This window comes from Suncus etruscus, chromosome 2 (assembly GCF_024139225.1).
Source record: "Suncus etruscus isolate mSunEtr1 chromosome 2, mSunEtr1.pri.cur, whole genome shotgun sequence".
NCBI lineage: Eukaryota > Metazoa > Chordata > Mammalia > Eulipotyphla > Soricidae > Suncus > Suncus etruscus.
In genome coordinates this window covers 1,551,500-1,574,674 of record NC_064849.1, presented here as the reverse complement: position 1 = coordinate 1,574,674, position 23,175 = coordinate 1,551,500, and the positions used below count along the sequence as shown (strand labels likewise).

Sequence of the window (23,175 nt, the reverse complement as noted above, 5' to 3'; positions counted from 1 at the left end):
ATCCCGGAGGGGCCCCCCACACCCCACATCCCCACTTGGTTGTGCTGAGGGGCTTGTGCAGGTGGGGCTGTGTATGCTGTTTCGTTGAGGGGCTAAGTGGTTACCCTAATAAAGGTTCATTTGATGATGGGGAGATGGAATGGGTGACAGAGGAAAGTGAGGAGAGGGAGGAGGAGGAGACTGAGTCAGGTGATTCTGGAGTGTTGGGGAAGTGATAGTGGGGGGGGGGGAATGCTGTGGAGAGTGGTTCTGGGGGGGCAGATAAGGCTCCTGAAAAAGGCAGGCCCAGCACCTGGGGATCTGTGGATCCTGGGTGAGACTTCAGGGTGAGACCCCAGCAATGAGAGGCTAATGGTATTCCCTTGAGAGAGGCCCAGGACTTCCAAACTTCCCATGGCTTTGCTGGCTATTTTCTTGGTTCTGGGGTCACACCTGGTAGTGTTCAGGGATTACTCTTGACTCAGCATTCAGAAATTGCTCCTGGGCCAGAGAGATAGCATGGAGGTAAGGCATTTGCCTTGCATGCAGAAGGACGGTGGTTCGAATCCCGGCATCCCATATGGTCCCCTGAGCCTGCCAGGAACGATCTCTGAGCATAGAGCCAGGAGTAATCCCTGAGTGCTGATGGGTTTCACCCCCCAAAAAAAATAAAAAAAAAAAAAAAAAAAAAAGAAAGAAATGACTTCTGGCAGGCTCGGGGGACCCTATGGGGTCAAATGCCCTTCCAGCTGTGCTATCACTCTGGACCCCGATTTGGATTATTTTGTTTATTTTGGGGCACCTGGTGGTGTTTAGGACTTACTGCCTCTGTGCTCAAGGATCACTGCTGGTAGAGCTTGGGGACCATATAGGCCTCGAACCAGGGTTGAAGCAGTGTGTGAAGCAAACACCCTACTGACTGATGGTCTATCTCTCTGTTCCCAACCCATGTCCCTCCATGTCTCCTTCCAGGGGATGAGTCTTTCCTCTTGGTTCATCCACAGTGCCAGCTTGTCTCAGACAGAGACAAGGGTGGAGGGGGTGGTCCCCCAAATCAACAGTGTTCCAGTATCCTCAGCAGCAATTCTGAGAGGACAGGTGTGGTCACATGCCATGCCTGAGCCAATCTCGTTGCTGCATAGTGCCCAGCCACGCTAAGCCTTCTGGATATGTTCATGGTCAGCCGAAAAGCCTTGGTTTCCCCTTGTCAAGTGGCCAGGGTGACTCCAGGGCCCTTTCAGCCAAGAGGATTGTGGCTGTGGCCTCCCTAAAGTTAGATATTCCGGCAGCAGGTCATAAGAGACACCGAGAAAGAAAATAATGGGGCTGGGGAACATGAGGAGGCGAGGCAGCTGGGGTCCCATCCCTGACATGACAGGAGTAGGCTGGAGGCAGCAAGAACACCAAAGGAAAAGGGTTGGAAAGAAAAGGACTGACTACTTGACTCAGATCAAGCAGTCCCAAGCCTGGGGGGCTGTTGAAGTCAGGGCCTGCCTCTCAAGGGCTCCTTCACACCGCTGTGAATTAGGCACAAGGCCAGGTTGTCTTTTCCCTCCAGGCACAGGAGCCACCATTGATACAGCCACACAGGTGATTTCACCTGGGATTGTGTGTGTGTGTGTGTGTGTGTGTGTGTGTGTGTGTGCCACTCATCAAAGTGAATGCTTAAAGCCCTCATTTATTATTTTCCACCTCGAATCAACACCCTTTAATTCTGGAGATCATTTGGGAAGGTTCTGAGGGGACCATGTGGGGTTGGGGATCAAATCCTGGGCTCCTACATGCAGGGGTAAGTTTCAGCCTGTTGAATCATTTCCCCGGTGCCTTAATTAAAACAAAAACAACTAAATCACTATAAATGAGGGTGTTTGTCTTTGCAAGGCCCTCCCATAAAGGTATAGGCAGCTAGGGCCTTCTCAAAGCTGGTGCCCTTCTTGGATCTGAGTCAGTTTACACAGGGCAGGGGTTGATGTAGTGTACAGCTATTAGCTAAATATTAGTAGCTTTTTACTAGTTTTCTAAAATTTTGATAGACCAAGCATTGGATATAAGTAAAAAATAACCGTTCCAAAAAAAAAAAAATAACCGTTCCAGGGGCTGGAGTGATATCACAGTGGGTAGGGCGTTTGTCTTGCATGCAGCTGATCCAGGACGGATGGTGGTTCAAATTCTGGCGTCCCACATGATCCTCCAAGCCAGCCAGGAGTATAACCCCTGAGCGCCACCGGTGTGACATAAAAACCAACCAACCAACCAACCAACCAACCAACCAGCCAAACAAACAAACAAAAAAACTTGTTCCAGGGCATTTTTGGGTGAAAGATCAGGGACCTTTTGGAATCCAGGGATCAAATCTGGGATGGTCTTGTGCAAGGCAAACACCCTACCTGCTGTACTATTGCTCTGGTCCCTCTAGGGACATTTAAAATACTTTCAAGGTATTGGAATTTAAAATAAAAAATGTTTTTGAGTTACTGAAATGTTTGTTTCAGTAAGACTTTTAAAACAGCAGTTCCAGGAATCTTCAAAGTGTGGGGTACGACTTATACCAGCCCAAGAATTTTCAGGTGACACTTTGGACATGAAATCACTTTATTTAATGTTTTCCTGCAGGGCCAGGGACTAAAGAGATATGCTAGGCAGGTGCTATATGTGAGTTATCTCCCTAGCAAAAATAAATAAATCCAGGGGGCCAGAGCTATAACACAGCCGGGAGGGTGTTTGCCTTGTACGTGACTGACACAGGTTGGATTCCCAGCTTCTCATACGGCTTCCCCGAGCCTGCCAAGAGTGATTTCTGAGTGCAGAGCCAGGAGTAACCCCTGAGCATTGCTGCAAAGCAAATCCTACAACAAACAAACAATTATTCAGGTTAGGGGAAATAATACAACAGGTAGGGTTCTTACCTTGAAGGTGGCTAATTTTTCTATGATTTCCAGAACCCTATATGATTCCCTGAGCATCATCAGAAGTGATCCCTGAACGCAGAGCCAGGAATGGGCCCTGAGCACCACTGGTTGTGACCCAACCTCTCCCCGTAATGTCAGGTTATACATATTTATCCTTTTTTTTTTTTCCGACCTCACCCAGTGACGCTCAGGGGTTACTTCTGGCTATGTGCTCAGAAATTGTTCCTGGCTTGGAGGATCATATGGGACGTGGGGGAATCGAACCTCGGTCCTTTCTAGGATAGCGAGCGCAAGGCAGATGCCTTATGGCTTGTGCCACCGCTCTGGCCCCACATATTTATACTTATGAGTGAAGAGAGACACTCAGCCTGTAGCTTGGGCCCAGCATCGTGATAGTGTTGGGAGAGCATGGGGAGCTGGGAGCCAACCCAGTGCGCTCCCAGGCATGTGTTCAACTGCTTGAACTTTCTCTCAGGTGCCCCAACACTCAGTAGAAAAAAGCCTGAGGCTCAGAACCTCTAAAATGCGGAGCTAGAGTGGGCTTACCCTGAAGGGGGAGATACTCCTTCCCATTGGACAGCAGACCCAAATCTCACTCTTCCCCCTTTGCTTGGCTTCTAACTCTGCTTTGTCTGCGGGGTCCCAAGTAGTCTGGTACTGAGTACCCAGTGATGTGTCCACCAATGGGCTGTGAGTGATTTGCCGGCAGGAGGCTGAAGGCCTTGATATGGTGCTAAGCATTCTTGGGGAGCCCAGAAGAACCTCCAAAGGCGCATAAAAGCCATACTTACTTTTTTGGTTTGTTTTTGGGCACCCCCCCCCCAGTGGCGCTCAGAGGTGCCTCCTGGCTCAGCATTCAGGGATCACTCCTGGCAGGCTCGGGATACCATATGGGATGCCAGAGATTGAACCTGAGTAGACTGCATGCAAAGCAAACACCCTTCCCGCTGTGCTATCGCTCTGGCCCCTGAAAGTGATAGTTTTTGTTTGTTTGTTTGTTTGTTTGTTTTTGGCCACACCAAAACCAGGGGTTACTCTTGGCTCTGTACTCAGAAATCACTCCTGGCTCAGAGGACCATATGGGATGCTGGGGATTAAACCCGGGTCCATCCTGGGTCAGCCGTGTGCAAGGCAAATGCCCTACTATGTGCTACCACTCCAGCCCCAGAAAGTGGTATTTCTGTCTGCCACCAAGATTTGGTGATTTGGGGTGGGGGATTGAGAGGGAAGTAAAGGCTTTGAATTTGTAGCACTAGCGAATGGATATAAGTACCACAATAAAGGCCAGAATGATAGCACAATGGGGAGGGCGTTGCCCTGCATGTGGGTGACCGGGGTTTGATCCCCGGCATTCTATAGGTCCCTCGAGCCTGATTTCTGAGTACAGAGCTAGGAGTAACCCCTGAGCACCAAAGACCGGGTGTGGCCCCAAAACAATACAAAAGGGTAAGATAAGAGAAGAAAGTGGAGACTAGGGGAGACCCCAGCCTGTGAGGAGACCCACCACTTCCTTTGGAAGGAGAAACTGAGGCTTGGGTCGGCGAAGATGTTTTGCCCAGAGCACTCGGTTGGTGAGCAGTGCCTACGACTCATCTGGTGACCCCCTGAGGGTCAGTCCCAGACTCGTCACGGAACACCCTGCTGTCACCTGCCGTTTTGCCTGAGCTCCTGAGGTTGTCAGCCCCCACTTAGCACCCCCTCCCTGGCACAAACCCCCTCGCTGTGGCAGTGACGCGGCTTTCTTCTTACGTGCGCGTGTCTTTAATAACGATAAAGCGCTTGTATGTCATATCTGACAGGAGGGCTTTTCGCAGCCCAACTTTAAAGCACTACTGGGAAATAATTAGAGCTACTGGAGAGAAAAACAAAGGGCCCCATCAGGAAAGACAGTCCCTGAAACTCTGGGATCTAAATTGAACAATTACCTCTTCTGCCTAGGAATACTTCATTCTTACATGCCCTGTTATTATTAGCTGTTATTATTGTTTTAGATGAATGTAGCTTGCTTTTGCTTTTTCTCTCCCCCTCAAATCAAAAGCCATTTCAACCGTTCTGCTCATCTCCGTCAACGCGAGCTTCTGACATCTCCCGATAAAACGTGGCTGTAGGTAGTTCATGGTCTTCTCCTCACCCAGGGACCAAGGATTTCCGATCATTTGGGTTGTTCAGAAGGGGCATTAAATACGCATTGTCTCTGTTCATTCAGTAATTGATTAATTTTTGACTTTTTGGCAAAAGCATTTGCCTGAGAGCCAAGCATCTCTCTCTCTCTCTCGCTTGTACTGTGGGAAATTTTTTATTGCAACTGTGTGTTTCTGGGCCGTGCCTGGTATTCTGGGCCATACTTTTGACTCTGCACTCAGGGGTCTTTCCTGGACGGCTTGGGGGAACCATATGGGGTGCTGGGGATCAATCCTGGGTTTGGCGTGAGGAAAGCAAACACCTTACCTGCTGTATTGTCACTCCAGCCCCAAACACCTCTTTTTTCAGGGGCACACCCAGTGGTGCTCAGGGCTTACTCCTGGCTCTGCCTCATCTGGTGATGGTCAGAAGCCATGGGGCTCTTTGTATGTGGGGGGCCTTCCAGCACCCTGTCAAAATTCTCTCCATTCTTTGTTTTGTGTGGTTTGGGGCCACAAATTGTGTTGAGGGGTGTGTAGGGGCTACTCCCAGCTTGGTGCTTGGGGTCCACTCCAGGATCTGGGCAGTACTGGGATGGATCCCAGATTCCTGAGCATGGAGCCTGAGTTTTCTCCCTCCGAGATCTCGCAGGCTCTTTTTAAACTCTTTTGGGTCTTTCCCAAAGCGTGTACAAATTTCCTTTCCTCCAAGGCCACAGGACGCAATGGCTTCCAACAGGAGAGGACAGAGGTTGGGTGGCGCTAGGACTCAGATCCAGGCCCCCGGATCCCAGCTGAAAGGCTCCCAAATCTTCCAAGGTACCCCCTTCTAACTCTCTGTCCCCAGTTTTTATTTGCACCCCACTATGTCCTGAGGCTCCACTTGTGGCTTGAGTAGGGCAGGGCAGCTAATGCCAGGGATTGGCCAGCAGAGGGCGGTGCCGTCACACCAGGGCTAAAACCTGTGGCAGGTGGGGTTGACACCCCACAACTCAATCCCTCGATCTGGGAGTTGTATCTAAGACTCAGAAACTTCAAGAAGAAAAGGAAGCCTAGCTTCATCGCTGGGGTGTCCTAAGCTCATGAGCGCATGCTTCTGATGTTCAAATACAAGGGCCTAAGCAACCTGCCTAAGGGGTTGCTGCTGGGTGTCGGGCTCCTTTTCCTTTCCTTTTGGCCACACCCCGTCTTTTTTGGAGCAGTGTCAGGGATGGAACATGGAGTGTTATGCCTGCATCCTTCCCTCCAGCATGGAACCTCATCCTTAGCTCTGCTTTGGGCCTCGTCTGACAGGGCGAAAAAGACCACTTAAGAAGTGGGGACCCGCCGTGACCCGCTGGACTCCAGCCCCTTCCTCAGCCACATACTGGCCCAAACAACCTAGTTTTACAACTTGGGCAACTGAGGCCTGAGTGGGCTCGATGGACTTTTCCAAACTGAAGCCCATACAGTTGGGCTCAGTGTCTCTGAAACTTGGGGTGTGGCTAGAGAGAAACCAAATCCCCCCCAAAAGTAGAGAAACCACTAGATGAAAGAAAACAGGATTGGAAAGGATGGAGTGACAGTACAGCGGAGAAGAAGCTCACCTGGCAAACAACCAACCAACCTGGGTTCAATCCCTGCCACCCCATTTTTTTGGGGGGGCCACACCTGGTGGTGCTCAGGGGTTACTCCGGCTGTCTGCTCAGAAATAGCTCCTGGCAGGCACGGGGGACCCTATGGGACACCGGGATTCGAACCAACCACCTTTGGTCCTGGATCAGCTGCTTGCAAGGCAAACGCCACTGTGCTATGTCTCCGGGCCCTCTGCCATCCCATTGGGTCAGTCCTCCATGCCAGCCAGGAGTGAGCCCCGAGCACTGTTAGAAGTGACCCAACGGGCCCAGAGAGATAGCACAGTGGCGTTTGCCTTGCAAGCAGTCGATCCAGGACCAAAGGTGGTTGGTTCGAATCTCGGTGTCCCATAGGTTCCCCCTTGCCTGCCAGGAGCTATTTCTGAGCAGACAACCAGGAGTAACCCCTGAGCACCGCCGGGTGTGGCCCAAAAACAAAAACAAAAACAAAAACAAAAACAAAAAAAAGTGACCCAACAACTAAGGGGAAAATAAGAAGCAGAAAGGGTCTTTCCTGCGAGATTTCCCATCTCTAGTGAAGGAGTGGGGGAAGAGGGGAGGGTCTCTCAGTCTTTGGAGCAAATCAGCTGAACTAGGAGACTCAACAAACGTTCACTTTATTGGGCGTCTTCTCGGGAGCTGGTCTTGGTCTTGGCACCCTCGGAGGGACCACAAGCTCTGCCGCTGAGTTTGGTGACCTCGGGCTGGTCTCCCAGGGCAGGGGTAGGCAGTTCAGAAGGTCACGTGTGTCCCAGGGGGCCCCAGACTCACTAAGGGGCCACATCAGGGCTGCAGTCCCACAAACCCACGGGGCATCAAAGTTAGTAGGGAAGGGGTTCACCTCGCCCCCTGTGTGCGACTGTGTTTGTGAGCTCACGTGTGCATCTGTGTGCGTGAGTATGGGTGGATAAGCACATGAATGTGTGTGAGCTTAATGGACATGTATGAATATGCATGTTTGTACTTGTGCTATATGTGATGTATGTATATGTGTGTGTGTGTGTGTGTGTTGCTGCAGGCAGGCCTCCCACCGAGGGCCCAAGCTTCTCCCGCTGAGCCACACGAGCCACACGCAGTGGGTCCCTCTACCAAGGTTCACCAGCCCTGTCCCCGATTATGCACCCTGGGGCCACTCTTCACCTCTTCTCTTGCCCTCAGGCAGACCTGGAACCAGTCTCGGGGAGGCCTCATGGGTACCCCGAGATGACACAGTCTTCCTGCCTCCTACCTTGCCCTCACACCCACCTGCCCCCCTTCCACCCCATGCCCGGACCCTTCTTGGAGAGAGCCCTGATGAGCATGCGCAGTGCAAGCTGTGTGGCCCAGAAACACGGGACCCAGTGGGCACTGAGTCCTACAAAAGCCAGGAGTCGGGCTGTTGCAAGTTTGGGGGACTCAGGGTGTCTCCCCTTTCCTGCTAAGGTGGACGAGTTACAGAGAGAGCCTCAAGTTCTGAAACAGGGTCACCTGGAAAGGTGGGGTTCCCCCGATGCCCCCCCACCTTCAGTGCAATTGAAGAAGTGGCAACTCTGGATCCATAGTCCAGCGGGGAGGGCACTTGCCTAGTACAAGGCTGACCTGGGTTCAGACCTGGCAACCCATAGGGTCCACTGAGCCCTCCAGGAGAGACTGGAACACTGCTGGGTGTGGGCTAAAGAAAAAATGATGCAGTAGCTCTGAGGGGTGCTTTCCCTCTGCCACTGCCACCTGGTACAAAGGCTTGGCAGCCAGGTGTGGGTCCTGGACAGCTGGAGCTAGGTGGTGGTGGTGTGTTGCTTCGTAGGGAGCAAAGACTCAGTGTTCAGCAGCCAATGCCGTTGTACCCTGGTCTTGGGCTTGTGGTTTTTGGGCCACATCTGGTGGCACCCAGATGTTACTCCTGGTTCTGTGGTCTGGAATCACTCCTGGCAGCTCGGGGGAACCTATGGGATGCCAGGGATCGAACCTTGGTCGGCAGCATGCAAGGCAAACACCCTCCCTGCTGTACCATTGCTGGGGTCTGCACGCTCTCTCTTAACCGCCTGTACCAGTGGGTTGTTCTCACACTCCAGTGGGGAAGTTGAGGGGCTCTGTGATGTGAGGTCAGGTCTGGTCATGAGGACCCTGGTTCTACCCTGGCACTACGTGGCCCCTCAGTCTCCACTGGGGTTCTGCTGGGGACCCCCTTGCACTGTGGGGGCTGAGTATGGAACTACTGGGTCTGACAGGAGGGCTCCCAGACCCTTAAGTACTGCCAAGGAGAATCACACAAGGACAAAGTGAGATGCTGATCCCATTCAGTCCTGTCCCCCATTTCTGCATCCGGAACTTCCCACTTTCTCAGCCGCCCCCAACCAGACACCTCTCCTGCCCTCTGGGGTCCCTCTACTTTCTGCCCAAGGCTGTAGACTCTGGCACACTGAGGGAACCTTTAGGCCTGAGTCCAGCAGGTCCTCAGGCCCTGGCTGAGGGCTGCCAGGTGCTGGGAGGGGGGGTCAGGGTTCCACCATGAGGGGCTTTGTTTGTCCAGACCTCAGAACACCTGCTACTGCCCCCGGCAGAGAGGGGACACCAGCATCCATTGGGGGGGGGGCTCTGGAATTCCCCCAGCCCCAGGGAGAAGAGGCAGGAGGAGGCCAACCTGGGCACCAAACCAGGGAAGCCAAGACAACCTCCTGTTGTGTGGTAAATGTGTGTGTGGGAGGCCCGCACCTCTCGGCCTCTGTCTTTCTCCTCAGCTCCCTCCTCCATGCGCAGCTGTGGGGCAAGTTTTTTTTGGTTTTTTTTTTTTTTTTTGGGTGTGTGTTGGATTAACCAGGTTCCATCCTATTCAGGACATGCTTGTTATTCACTGGTCAGTCAGAAGGAGCTTTGGATGGAAGTGCCCTTTGGTTTGGTGCCTTAGCCCACCTGTTCTCCATCCCAGGGTGTGGTCTGGTGCTCCCCAATAAAGACCCCGGGGTCTCAGGGAAAAACCAAAGTTGCAACGGCTTGCAGCTTTGATTTTTTCCATCACTGAGCTGTCTGCTTCCTAGGAGCGGAAGGCTCCTGTGTAGATTATTTCCTGTGTCAGCGTTTGCTTCCAGAGCTGCATCCCTCCAATGCCCTGGGATTGGGGGTTGAGGACTCGGCTACAGAGGGGAGCTACCAGGAGGGTTAGCTCAGTGCCGAGTTTCCTGGGCAGGAACCCCTAGAGTCTTCTGCAAGGGCCCCAGTGGGGGACCCAGGGGTGGTCCTGCCCAGTCCCTAGTCCTGTCTTCTGCCTTTCTTGAGCCTGGCACGGAACACCTAAAAACTGAATGGCCCAGAACAGACACACACAAGCCCCAGGCCACCACCTCAGCCACCTGGAAGGACAAGTTCCCTGTCACCATGGGAGGTGACAGTTCCCCCATATAGCACAAGGAGGGTTGGAGATGCCAGCGAAGGGTGACCCTGGGGGTGCCCGTGGGATGTCCCCCATCCCTGATTCGGGGTGGAAGAAGCAAGCCTGAGGGAGACCAGCGCCCAAGAAGAACCCCACAGCTCAGACGCCATCTGCGTTTCCTCTTTTTCTTTCTCTTAGCGTTTAAAACAATCTAGTGCCAACCTGCACTTCTCACAGTAGAATATAATGGTCAATTTTAGTATAAAAAAAAACATTCTCAGAGATTTGTAAATGCACTTAGTGCTGGAACAGGCCTTGGAGATACAGTACCATACTGCTGTCGGGCGCCAGGGGGCAGGGCAGGGTGGGGTGGGGTGTCGATGCAAGGGGAGGGTCCTGCCTGCCTCCCTATGAGGGGGAAGCTTGCAGGAGACGGCTTGGGCCTGAAACCTCCACTGTCCCCTGGGAGACCTCCCAGGTTCCCCCCCAAAACAACAATAACAAAAAGAGGACAGGGAGGGTCCCTCTGACCGGGGTCAAAGGTGGCAGGCCTGGAGTCCCCCCCCTCGGTGCCTTTGTGCCAATAGGAGAAAATGGCGCCCCCTTCCTTCAGATCCGGAAATTTGCTGTGGTAAATGGCCAGTGTGTCCTGGGAGGCAGCACAAAGGTGTCAGCAGCCCTGTGAGGTGAGCGGGGTGGGGTAGTCTGGGGTTTGGGGCAGACAGTTGGGGGGTGTGATTCTGTTCTGGAAGGACAGGGCTGGCGGGGGGGGCCGGGAGTCCAGAGGAGGAAGGGCAGAAGGAGGGTTACTCCCTCTGTGTCAGCCATCAATAGAGCTGGGCTGCTTCCTATGGGGGTGCTCTGCCCCTGCCTCTGAGCCTGGGGGTGAGGAAAAGGGGACGCCCTCTAGCCCCTTGACCACCCTGACTCCAGACCGTCACATGCACGCAGCCCCAGAAGGAACCTTCGTGAAAGAAGGCGTCTCTCTCCCTACCCCATCTGGCTGGGATGAGGCTGCGTGGAGGCCAGTGAGTGGCCCCAGCTCTCCCCGTGTCCAGGAAACCCCCTGAAAAAGGAGGGCAGGGTGGCCAGGGGCCAAGTGGCCGAGGTCACCTCACTATCCCCCGAGCCGGAGCCAATGGCCGGCGGCAGGCCCAGATTCCCTGTGGGCACTGACGGGACAGGCAGGCAGGCAGGGCACGTCCCTCCTGTCTGTCCGTCTGTCCGTGCATCTGTCCGTCCGTGCACCCGCCCGTGGGCCTTATCTGTAGACAGGCAGGCGGATGTGGGCGTGCTGGTGGTCGAGCAGCCGGGGCACGGCCACCGTCTCGTAGCCCTTGCCCAGCATCTGCTCCTTGATGCAGGGTGGCCGGATGTCGTTGATGAGATACTCGAGCGACTGGAGGCTGCTGCTGAGCGCCGACGTGCCATAAGCACTTTTGCTGGGCAGTGCTGAGCAGGTGTCGGCGGGAGGCCCCGCCAGCTCCCGGGCCGCTGCCCCCAGGTCCCCCACGGCCACTGCCGTGGCCGGGTTGTAGCAGTCGCTGGTGGGGGTCACCAGCACGCTGTTCCAGGGGGCCGCAAAGTACTGGCCCACCGCGAAGCCAGCAGGAAGCCCCATCCCGCAATTGAGGGGCGAGCCTGCGGCCCGCTCGTACCCACGTCCCCCACAGGCCTCGGGGGACTTGTTGGTCACCGAGGCGCCCCCGCTGTAGCCCCTCAGCGGCTGGGGGGGCGGCGGAGGCGGCTTCTGCGGCCACAGCAGGTAATCCAGGCCCCCGTCCACATAGCTGGCCGGCTTGGCGGCCAACGTCAAGGCCGGCTCAGGGCCCTTCCGGCAGTCGGGGAGGCCGGCACCGGCCGTGTAGGCCATGCCCGGGAAGCTGGGCACCGGGCCGTGCTTGGCCGGGCTCGGGTGGGGCACGGCCACAGCCTGGCAGGCGGCAGAGGTGGCCCCCGGCGCCTGGCATTGCTGGTTGAGCTGGTAAAGGATGCTGTGGATGGGTGGCAGGTTGGAAGGGGGCAGGGGCAGGCCCCGGCCGGGCAGGGGGATGACGGTGGCCGTGGCGGTGGCCGCGGGTGGTGGGGCGGGCGCCTCGGGGGGCTTGGGGTAGGCCAAGGGCCCCAGGGCGCTGGGCGCTGGGTAGGGTGCGACGCCCACCTGCACGGCGGCGGGGGACAGCTTGGTCCGCTTGCCCTCGGGGTTCTTGAGCACGCTTTTGGCGGGCCCAGCAGGTGCGGCCACACCGGAGCCGGAGGAGGAAGAGGAGGAGGAGGAGGAAATGGAGGAGGAAGAAGCGGAGGAGGAGATGGAGGTGGAGGAGGAGACGGCGGCCTTGACGATGGCCAGCAGGCCCTGGTAGCCGGCGGCGTGCGGCGGGTAGGGGACGTAGCGCTGGCCACTGGTGTCATAGCCGTTGACCGTGCGGCCCAGGTGCTTGTGCTGCGGCACCCGAATGTTGGTGGGGAAGATCTTGATGGACAGCGGGCTGTTGGCCACCTTCTCGGCGTAGGCGTCCAGCTCGGCCGGGCTGGGGTAGCGGGAGGAGTGCATGGAGCTGACCACGGCCTCACCTGAGGGGACACGGGCCGGTGAGGGCCTGGAGGCTTCTCTCAACTCTCTGCCTCCTCCCAAACCCTGTTTGTTTTTGGGGCCACACTCAGAGCTGCTCAGGGGTTCCTCCTGGCTCTGCACTCAGGAATCACTGCTGGCAGGCTTGGGGACCCTATGGGATGGCGGGGATCCAACCCAGGTCAGTCACATGCAAAGCAAAGGCCCGCCCTGCTGTGCTGCTGCTCTGTCTCCAAACTCTTTATTGTTTTATCTGTCCCCGGCGCCACATGCAAATAGTGTGCTCAAGGATTCTCTGCTCGGGGTCACTGTGGGCAGCACAAGGGGTCCTACCCGGGCCTCTTACATGCAGAGCATGCACTCCTGTTGCATTCTCTCCAGTCCCCTAATTTGAAAAAATTAATTTTCCACAACTGGTGATGCTTGGGGTGTGTGTGTGGGGTGTCAGTCCATGCCAGGAATGGAATCAGCCTCACCCATGCAAAAGTGAACTCTGCTGCTTGTCTTTTTGTTGTTGGTGTTGTTTTGGGCAACACCCAACCGTGCTCAGGCTCACTCCGGGCTCAGTGCTGATGGCTCACTCCCAGCTCTGGGCTTAGCACTCACTCCTGACACTGTACTCTGAGATCACTCCTGGCAGGCTCAGGGGATATGTGGGGTACTAGGGATTAAATGTGGGTCATGTGCATCCATCTTAACCTCTGTACTGGGCCCTTAAGAGACTAACACAGTGGGAAAGGCATTTGCTTTCCATGCAGCCAACCCGGGTTGAGTAGCTAGCACTCACAGTGCTCCCTGAGGACCACCAGGAGTAATTCCTGAGTGCAGAGCCAAAGGCAGCCCCTGAGCATCAACGGCGAAGGAGGGTGTGGCCCCTCCTTAAAACACACAAGTAGGGACTGGGAAGGTGGCACTAGCGGTAAGGTGTCTGCCTTGCAAGCTCTAGCGTAGGACGGACCGAGTTTCGATCCCCTGGTGTCCCATATGGTCCCCCCAAGCCAGGGGCGATTTCTGAGCGCATAGCCAGGAGTAACCCCTGAGCGTCAAACGGGTGTGGCCCAAAAACCAAAAACCAAAACCAAAACCAAAAATAAAACACAAAAGTCAAAGCCCTGCCCTGTCTCTCTGCCCAATCTTAGTCCCAAACCCCAGCCCTTGGCTGTCCTGATTGGAGGGGGCCTGACTACCCAGTGTTTCAGCCCTGCCCCACCCTTCGAGGGCACACTTGGCTGCTGCCCACAGGAAACGTTGGTCCCCTCTTCCCATCCAAACAGGCTGAGGAGGCAGGGGAGACCCTGGGATCAGGGCTGACAGACCTCGGTGGGGTTCTGCTGAGCGTGGGTGGTGGTAGTGGGGCTGGGCAGGGTGCTTGCCTAGGTAGGCCTGAGCTGGCACTGGAGGGGGTCACGGCTGAGCTATGTCTGCGGGATGGTGCTGGAGGGCTCACAGAGGTGGGGGGCTCACGAAGGAACCAGGGAGTGTACAGACACCACATGACCTCTTCATCTTCTTCCATATCTCCCTGTGCTGAGCCCAGTCTATGCACCTTCCAAATGGGGCAGCTGGTCGGGGTGGCACTGAGGTATGGAGTGGAAGTAGCAGCCTTGCTAGTGGGACAAAAGGGTCAGGGCTGGTTCTGGGGTGGCAGGCCACCCATGGTGGGGGAGCTCTGCCCCTTCCCACCAGTTTTCCCCCAACCCTGCAGAGACCGCCCCAGGGAGAAGGTGGAGGCGGGGCCTGACGGATGGGCAGAGCGGGAGCCCGGAGGAGTGGCAGGAGAGTGACTGGGTGATGCCTGGAGATCGGGTGGCACCATGAGGGCAGGGAGTGCTCCTGGCTTCTGGGGGTCAAGGTCATGGATGCTGCTGAGAGGTCAGGGAGAGTGTGAGGGCCGGCCCGGCCACTCTAGCCATTGCTGTGCAGCTGGAAACCAGGGCAGGAGTGAAGTGGGCAACTGCAGGCACCCCGTGAGGTCCAGGGCTCTGATATGGGCAGCCGGAGTGTCTCCTCCTGACCCTGCCCGACCCTTCCTGGGGGCCGCCCCCCTCCTAAGTGGCCTAAAATAAACTCGGTGTGGAGAATGGAAATGTCACTTTGGCCGAGGGGGGAATCTTTCTCTGAGATTGGATTTAAACTACATTATACAAGCAATTTCATGGGCACTTAGCATCGCTCGGAGAGTCCCACAAAAAAGGCTCCGGCTCTTCATCCACCAGCTATAAATCAGCAGTTGCTATAATGAGCACAAAAATGTCACTTTTATGCAATTTTACAGATGAACAAAACTGGCGAAATTAACTGTGGTAACCTACGATCGTCAGCAAAAGCGGCTGCTGGGGGAAAAATTATATCTGTATGTATTTCTGTTCCTTGGAAACTCTCTTCCCAAGCAAGTTTCTGCCATTGTGGTGTGAAGACTCATTTGTCCTCACCATTATACTTTCATTTGGAGTTTATCTTGAGTATCCAATGAGCCACCAACTGTGAAAATGATTAAATCTACAAAATCTATCTAATGGATGGAATAAATTAGGTGTTTAAAACCTTAGGAAGAGGCGGAAAAAGGAGCGATGCCCGGTCCTGGTTGCTATTCGGGCGGGAACGGGGGACCGCCTGGTGTCCCGCTCGGTGGCCGGGCCCGGCGTGGGCAGTGGGTGCCCACGGAGGTGCCACCTGCCCTGAGGCTCTTTTAGAAGCAGAGACAAGTTCAGGTTCTGCCCAGGGGTGCCCGATTCCTGCTGCCACTCCCGTGTGTGGGAGCAGAGAGTGGAAAAACTTAGGGGCAGAGGGTGGCAGTGGGTATCTCGCTGCAAAAGCCTGGAAAGTCCTTGGGCTGGAAAACGCTGCAATCGGCTCCAGGAATTGCTACGTGGTTGGTGGTGGTGCTGAATGGACAGGCAGACTGTGGCCGACTGTTGGATCCCTACTGTCCCTGCACGCTGCCCTGAAGTCAGAGGCGACCTAGCCCAGAGATGCAGCCAGAACCCCACTGGGGGGCTGGAGGGACAGCACAGCGGGGGAGGGCACTTGTCCGGAACACAGCCCACCCAGGTTCCATCTCCTCTTCTCTTAGGGTCCCCTAAGCCTGAAAGGAGTGGTTCATGAGTGCAGAGTACCAGGTCACCCCATCATCTGGCCTGTGTCCATCTGTTCCCTCTTGTCTTGGGTTTGGTAGAAAGTTTCGGGCTCTCTGACTGAGAGTGAGGACTCTGGTTTTGGGGGACCTCTCCATGTTGCAGCAAGTGCTGGGAGAGTGACGAGGGGGCTCTCCTCACCTGTGGCTTGGCCCTCCAGATCTCGGCTGGAAGTTCCCCCCAGTCCTGGTGGCCTTTGTGTGGTACCTACACAGCCGACATAGCTTGCTCCTGGACTGGACGGGTGTACTTGAGGTCTAAGGATAAGGCTGTGGGGGGCAGGGCAGCAGGATCTTGGGGAGCATGCTGCCATGGAGGGCAGACTGAACTGCAAAAACAAGGCCCTGCTTGTCCCAGCCCCTGTCTCTGGCCCCCTCTGACGGCCTGCTCAGGCCATGTCGGGAACTGAGGGCTGGAAGAACCAGAGTGCTATTAAGTTAACGTTATGGGCCTTTCAGGTGCGCTAATAGATGTGGTTATTAATGAGGGTATTAGACCAATTAAAAGCAGCCCTCGAGTGGGATTTAATGCTAGCACGGGGCGGCAGGGTGGGGGGCGGGTGGGCATAACTCTAGCGAGCTGGGCGCTGGGGCAGAGCAGACAGGCCTGTGGCGGCAACTCCAGGCTGACTCCATCCATCCTCAGTCCTCGAGTGAGTCCTGAACAGGGCCTCGCTTTCCCAGTAGGGAACCATCCTGAGCTCCAGGGTGCGGGTGAATTTTTGTGGGGACTTCAGAGTCGAATCCAGGTTCCTACTGGTTGGTCCCTTGGCCTGGGACCAATCACTTGCTGGGCCTCAGCTTTGTGATTAGACAGGAGCTTAGGGGGCTGGAGGGATAGCACAGTGGGGAGGGCATTTGTCTTGCACACAGCCAATCCAGGTTCGAACCCAGACACCCCATAAGGTCCCCAGAGCCTAATTTCTGAGCACAGAGCCAGGAGTTACCTGGGGTGTGGCCCCAAAACACAATGGAAACAATTGAATCAGAGTTTAGGAGGAGCTGTCCCCAAGGAGGGGAGAAGGCAAAGGTGAAAGGATACGTCATTTCGCTTCCCAAGCAGAGGCTGTGAAGCTGTGTGCCTTGTCCTGGGGGGGTGGGGGAGTCGTCATAGGCTACGACGTGGGTGTGGAAATTGGGGTGTGGGGTGTGTGCATGGGAGGATGTGTGTACAACAGGTGTGTGAATGTGTGTGTTCTCATATTAGGCTCTGGTGTGTGTGTGTGTGTGTGTGTGTGTGTGTGTGTGTGTGTGTGTGTGTGTGTGTGTGTGTGTGTGTGTGTGTGTGTGTGTTCCCAACGGCCTTGGCAGCCGCCTCTCCTTCCCACTGACACGGTGCCCTTGAAGGTGGCTGCCTCCTGAATGCTCAATTAATGTGACAGTAATTAGCTGGTGGCCTGGGCACGGTCCCTAATGGGGCTGCCGAGGGGAGGGCCGCACAGCAGCTGTTCTGGGCCTCGGCCTCTGGGTGCGGGGAGACCTGGGCAGGGGTGCGGGGTGCCCACTGCCTGAGCCCAGTGAGGCTGGGATGCAGGTGGTTTCAGGTGCCCATGCTCGCTGGGGGTGGCTGAGACTGCCACAGCTTCCTGATGGCTTCTAAGAGGGGGTCACCCAAAGGGACGCCCTGAGACATCTCTCTGACCCCTTGTCTTGACCTTTTTGTCTTTGACTTTCTGGTGTTTTATCCTGCCTGCACCTCAGCAAATGAGCCGGGAAAACAGTACCAGGGGAAGAAGCCAGCTACCAGCCACAGAGGATGGCACTATTTCTTTCTTGGGGCACACTTTCAGGGGGCTGTGTCTGGTGGTACCAGGGGATGGGGGACCATGTAGTGTTGGGGAATGAACCCAGGCCTCCTACATGTGAAGCGTGTGCTTGGCCCACTGAGCAATCTCTCAGACCCAGTATTTTGTTTGTTTGTTTGTTTTTGGGCCACACTAGATGATGCTCAGGGGTTACTCCTGGCTATGCACTCAGAAATCTCTCCTGGCAGGCTCGGGGGACCATATGGGACGCTGAGGATTAAACCCAGGTCCATCCTGAATCTGCTGCGTGCAAGGCAAACGCCCTACCGCTGTGCTATATCACTCTGGCCCTCTCAGGCCCAGTATTTTCTATCTATATGAAATTTCCAGATCAGGGGCCGGAGAGATAGCATGGAGGTAAGGCGTTTGCCTTTAATGCAGGAGGTCATCGGTTCAAATCCCGGCATCCCATATGGTCCCCCGTGCCTGCCAGGAACAATTTCTGAGCCTGGAGCCAGGAATAATCTCTGAGCACTGCCGGGTGTGACCCAAAAACCACAAAAAAAAAAAATTTCCAGATCAATCTAGAGAGATTGTTGTCAGTGATGGTCGGGTGACAACAGGAATGATGGGAGACTATTCATGGTGTTGATGTCTCTTTGGGATGATAAAATAACATCCTGGGGATCCAGAGTGACAGCACAGTGGGTAGGGCATATGTTTTTGCACACAGCTAACCCAAGTTTGATCTCCGGCATCCCATAGGGTCCCCTGAGCCTGCAGGGAGTGATTCCTGAGCTCAGAGCCTGGAGTAACCCCTGGACACTGCGGGATCCACCGTGTAGTCCAAAAAAACCAAAATCGAACAAACAAAACCAAACAACATCCTGGATATGGGCAGTGGTGGCGTGACATGGCTTTGGGCTTAAACAAGAAAAACTTTGGCCAAGTATATTTGTCTCTGGTGGCAGCTTCAACATGACGCTTAACATCTTTCCCTTTGTTCCTGGCACAGAGTGGGAGCCAGTAAGCTGTACCGCCTTACAGCACGCAGGACAAACAGTCATGTAAATGATGTTGTTCGATCAATAAAGTTTTTTTTTTTTTTGGGGTCACACCCGGCAGTGCTCAGGGGTTATTCCTGGCTCCAGGCTCAGAAATTGCTCCTGGCAAGCACGGGGGACCATATGGGACACCGGGATTCGAACTGATGACCTCCTGAATGAAAGGCAAACGCCTTACCTCCATGCTATCTCTCCAGCCCCTCGATCAATAAAGTTTTATTAGAACACAGCCATGCTCCTACTATTCAGCAGAGCAAGTAGAAGACTGTAGAGTCTTCTACTGGGCCCCTTGTTTTTGGGTCTTAACCAGTGGTGCTGGGGGTGGAGAGTGGGAAAAAAAATAACACGTGGTTCTGGAGATCAAACCCAGGGCCCTTGAGGGCGATGCTTGTGCTTCACCCCAAAATATCGGTCGCTTTCTCTCGCAGAGACACCAACCATGCCTGAAACCTTCCCAAGTCTTCACGTCTATTCTCTTGGGCCAAAGCGATAGCACAGTGGTAAGACGTTTGCCTTGCATTGTGCCAACACAGGACGGACAGTGGTTCAAATCCTGGCATCCCATAGGGTCCCCTGAGCCTGCCAGGAGTGACTTCTAAACGCAGAGCCAGGAATAATCCCTGAGTGCTGCCAGGTGTGGACCCCCCCCACCTCCCCACAAAGTCTATTCTCTTAGTTCCGGGCAGTTTTATTCCTTCTGGACTTTTCCACGTTTTGCTTTGTTGTTGTCTATTGGGAGCCACACCTGGTGGTGCTTAGGGCTTCCTCCTGGCTCTGCACTCAGGGTGTACTCCTGGCAGTATTTGGGGCTCTATGGGATGCTGGGAACTGAAGCCAGGTCAGCCCTGTGCCAGGCTAGCACCCTGCCCGCTGTACTGCTGCTCTTACCCCCTTTCTCTGCCTTACTGCTGGTTTGGCCAGAGGTGTGGAAAACATTTGGGACATTCTCTTCCTCTGCTCACTTGGCTAGAGGAGGCGTGATTTCCAGGTTGCTAAGAGCACTTTTCTCCCATTGAATCCTAACAGGATTGAATCCTAACACAGTTTATCTGTTGAACTGGCCAGGGCTGGTCTTCCATGATGCACTTCCAGGCAGGGCACCCTAGTGATCCATCACAGACCCAGGCTGCATGCAGAAACAGCACGTAATTGAATCCTCAGCGCAGCCAGAGGTTGGCTCTTTTTTTTTTTTTTTTTTTAATATTTTATTGGCATTTTAAATGACTTTGCTGCTTCCGTATTTTGTTAGTGGCCTTGCCAGCACCACCAGAAATGTCGGCAGGGGTTCTGGCTGCTGTGGCCAGTGGCTTGGGTCTGGGGTTCTGGTGGGAAGGACAGAACAGCTATCTGAATTCTGCCAACAGTCTTTGCTTCCCAAGCCTCAGAAACATCACACTCACAAAATCACCAGAGATTATATCACTCGTTTTTCTGAACTTCACTGAAGTTCAAACAACAAAATGAAACAAAACAAAAACCTCAGAAAGGCGACATGCTCTGATCATAATATCATCAACCAGGGGAAGAAAAAAAAAAAAAGACCTACTACCTGGTTGAATGGAGAGAACTCTGTTAGATCAAAGAAATCCACACTGAAATTATAGGCTATCTAGAAAATAGCGGTAATGCACGACTGTAGATCAGAGAATCTAGGAGATAGCTAAAACAGGGAGCAGAAATAAAGAACCTTGGGCCCGGAGAGATAGCACACAGTGTTTGCCTTGCAAGCAGCCGATCCAGGACCAAAGGTGGTTGGTTCGAATCCCGGTGTCCCATAGGGTCCCCTGTGCCTGCCAGGAGCTGTTTCTGAGCAGACAGCCAGGAGTAACCCCTGAGCACCACCGGGTGTGGCCCAAAAACTAAAAAAAGAAATAAAGAACCTTCACTTTCTGCTTTTATTTTCCTTTGTCAGTGTAAAGATTTAAGCCTCTAACTCAAGAACTTAAAAATAAAACAGGAAGATTTTAACCAAGATAGTAGCATAATAAATTAATGAATTGGAAAAGGGTAATTGCTATTAAATAAATCCCAAGAATAAATTTTTGGTAAAAAGAGGAATATCAAGAAAGACAAATAAGTGAAACAGCACAAAATAGAGACTTAAAGAAATAGGGCTGAAAGAAAACATAAAAAAGAGAAAAATATGGCTGGAGAAATTTACAATAACTGAATTGTTCTATTCAGTTACATGCAAATGAATTTGAAAACCTGCACAAAATGAAATTTTCTAGACACAGCTTGACAAAAAGATTAAAGTATAACTATTATAGAAGATATAAAGAATAAGGGGCCGGTGAGGTGGCGCTAGAGGTAAGGTGTCTGCCTTGCAAGCGCTAGCCAAGGAAGGACCACGGTTCAATCCCCCGGCGTCCCATAGGGTCTCCCCAAGCCAGGGATAATTTCTGAGCGCTTAGCCAGGAGTAACCCCTGAGCGTCAAACGGGTGTGGCCCGAAATACTAAAAAAAAAAAGAAGAAGAAGAAGAAGAAGAAGAAGAAGAAGAAGAAGAAGAAGAAGAAGAAGAAGAAGAAGAAGATATAGAGAATACATGGGTGGACCTTGGAAATGTTATGATGAATGAAAGACTCGAGTCACAAAAGATCATAAAATTTATAAAAATAGAGGAATCGGGGCCAAAGTGAGAGCACAGCAGGAGGGCATTTGCCTTGCACGCTGCCAACCAGGACGGATCTGGGTTCGATCCCTGGCATCCAATATGGTCCCCTGAGCCTGCCAGGAACTATTTCTGAGCACAGGGCCCTGAGTGTCACTGCCAGGTGTGGCCCCAAAACAAAACAAAACAAAAAAAAAAACAACAAACAAAATAACAGAAAGAAAATAGAAGAATCTGGGGCCGGGCGGTGGCGCTGGAGGTAAGGTGCCTGCCTTATCTGCGCTAGCCTAGGAGACGGACCGCGGTTCGATCCCCCGGCGTCCCATATGGTCCCCCAAGCCAGGAGCGACTTCTGAGCGCATAGCCAGGAGTAACCCCTGAGCGTTACCGGGTGTGGCCCAAAAACCAAAAAAAAAAAAAAAAAAAAAAAAAAAGAAAATAGAAGAATCTACAGAGAAAAAAGGAGCAACGAGCTGAAGGGATGATTCTGTACACATGGACTCTTTCTTGAAGTCAGCTGTTCTAGAATCGCCTGGAAATGGTGCAAATTTCTATAAATATGTGACCAACCATAGGATTGCATACAAACAGTGGGTTCTATAGGACAGGAATTCTATTTCAATGAAGTCGTTAGGGTTAGAAAAAATGCCTTATAATAAGAGCCACATTGATACTGCCCTAATAATTTACACCAGGTAAATCATAAACCACCTGAGGGGGCTGCAGAGAGAGTACAGTGGATGGCATGTGCCTGCAAACAGCCAACCCTGTTTCCATTCCCTGCATTCCTTACGGTCCTCTGAGCACCACCAGGTGTGGCCGAAAACAAAAACAAAACCCCAAAATAGAACAAAACCCAACCAAGGAAGTATCTTGCCCTAAGCAACCAACTATGTAAGATCACATATCAAAAAAATAAATGAATAAACCCTAGGGCCAGGGAGATAGTACACCAACTAGCCCTGGCTTCTGCCTTGATGTGACTGTCGTGCCTGACCAGCCTCCAACCCCAGCACCTATGGCCGCCAGACATTGTCCATTGTCCAGGAATGCAGGGGACAAGCTGCCCCACACACATGGTGGAGAGAGAGAGGATTGGTCAAGTGTGGGTGCTGGAGAGGGCAGAGAGGTGCAAGGGGGAGTCGGCCAGCACAGGGAGTGGACAGCCCGTGGAGGAGGCTGCAAGCAGGGTGCGGGCAGGGGGTCCTGGAGGGTCCCCTCTGGGGGGGGGCAGGGGAGAGGGGCAGGGTACTCACACTTGCGCAGCTCTAGGCTCTTGCTCGGGCAGGCCAGGTGCTGACCCGCCGGGTTCTGGGTCCTCTGCACACAGGCCAGCATGGCTGATCAGGGGTGCGGCTATGGCTACTCGGGGTACGCTTTGATCCGGGGTTCCTGTGGGGTGGAGAGGGGGGCGTTTGTCACGAGCACGTCATAAGCAGGGCCACACACACCCTCCCGCCCTCAAACTGGGCATCCTCACCAGCAGCTTCGGCATGATCACCACCCCCACCGCCTACTGAACTCCAAAGCTGTCAGCCTGCAAAGTTGGGGAGTCAGGTAGAGAGCCCCAGGGCACCCAGGAAGGAAGGATCTTGTTCTCTGGGGTGCCAGGCTTAGATCAGGACCTGGGATTGGATACACCAAGTTGAGCCCCTGGACCCTTCTGTAGGCTCAGAGATCACTCCTGGCAGGGCTGAGGAGACCCTATGGGGTGCTGGGGATCCAACTAAGGCTGTGTGCAAGGCCAATGCCCATTCCACTGTGCTATCACTCTGGCTCCTTATGGTCCACTATTTAATTTATTTTGGGATAATTTATTATTTAATTTTTTATTTAATTTATTTGGCAGCACTCAGAATTTACTCCTGGCTCTGTGCACAGGAATCACTTCTGGAAGGCTCGGGGGACCATATGGGATGCCGGGGATTGAATGCAAGTCAGCTGTGTGCAAGGGAAACGCCCTCCCCGCTGTGCTATCACTCTGGCCCCATGTTTCAGTTTCTTTTCTTTTCTTTTTTTTTTTTTTTTTTTTTTTTTTGGTTTTTGGGCCACACCTGGCGGTGCTCAGAGGTTACTCCTGG

The 23,175-nt window shown here is 53.7% G+C and overlaps 1 protein-coding gene across 1 annotated transcript; it reads right to left on the bottom strand.

Moving 5' to 3' along the window:
- Window positions 1-10,454: 10,454 nt before the first annotated feature.
- FAM222A (family with sequence similarity 222 member A) lies at window positions 10,455-22,485 on the bottom strand. Its single transcript, XM_049767822.1, has 2 exons — window positions 22,351-22,485; window positions 10,455-12,541 (listed from the first exon to the last, which is right to left on the bottom strand). Exons 1-2 carry the CDS (start codon window positions 22,430-22,432, stop codon window positions 11,229-11,231), a joined length of 1,395 nt encoding a protein of 464 aa, XP_049623779.1. The 5' UTR covers window positions 22,433-22,485; the 3' UTR covers window positions 10,455-11,228.
- Between the last annotated feature and the right edge of the window lie 690 nt (window positions 22,486-23,175).

Excerpts from the sequence above, each read along its gene's own strand:
- FAM222A (XM_049767822.1), bottom strand. The coding sequence starts at position 22,432 with ATGCTGGCCTGTGTGCAGAGGACCCAGAACCCGGCGGGTCAGCACCTG. Across the intron at positions 12,542-22,350 it reads GAGCCTAGAGCTGCGCAAGT|GTGAGGCCGTGGTCAGCTCC; the intron begins GTGAGTACCCTG and ends GTGTCCCCTCAG.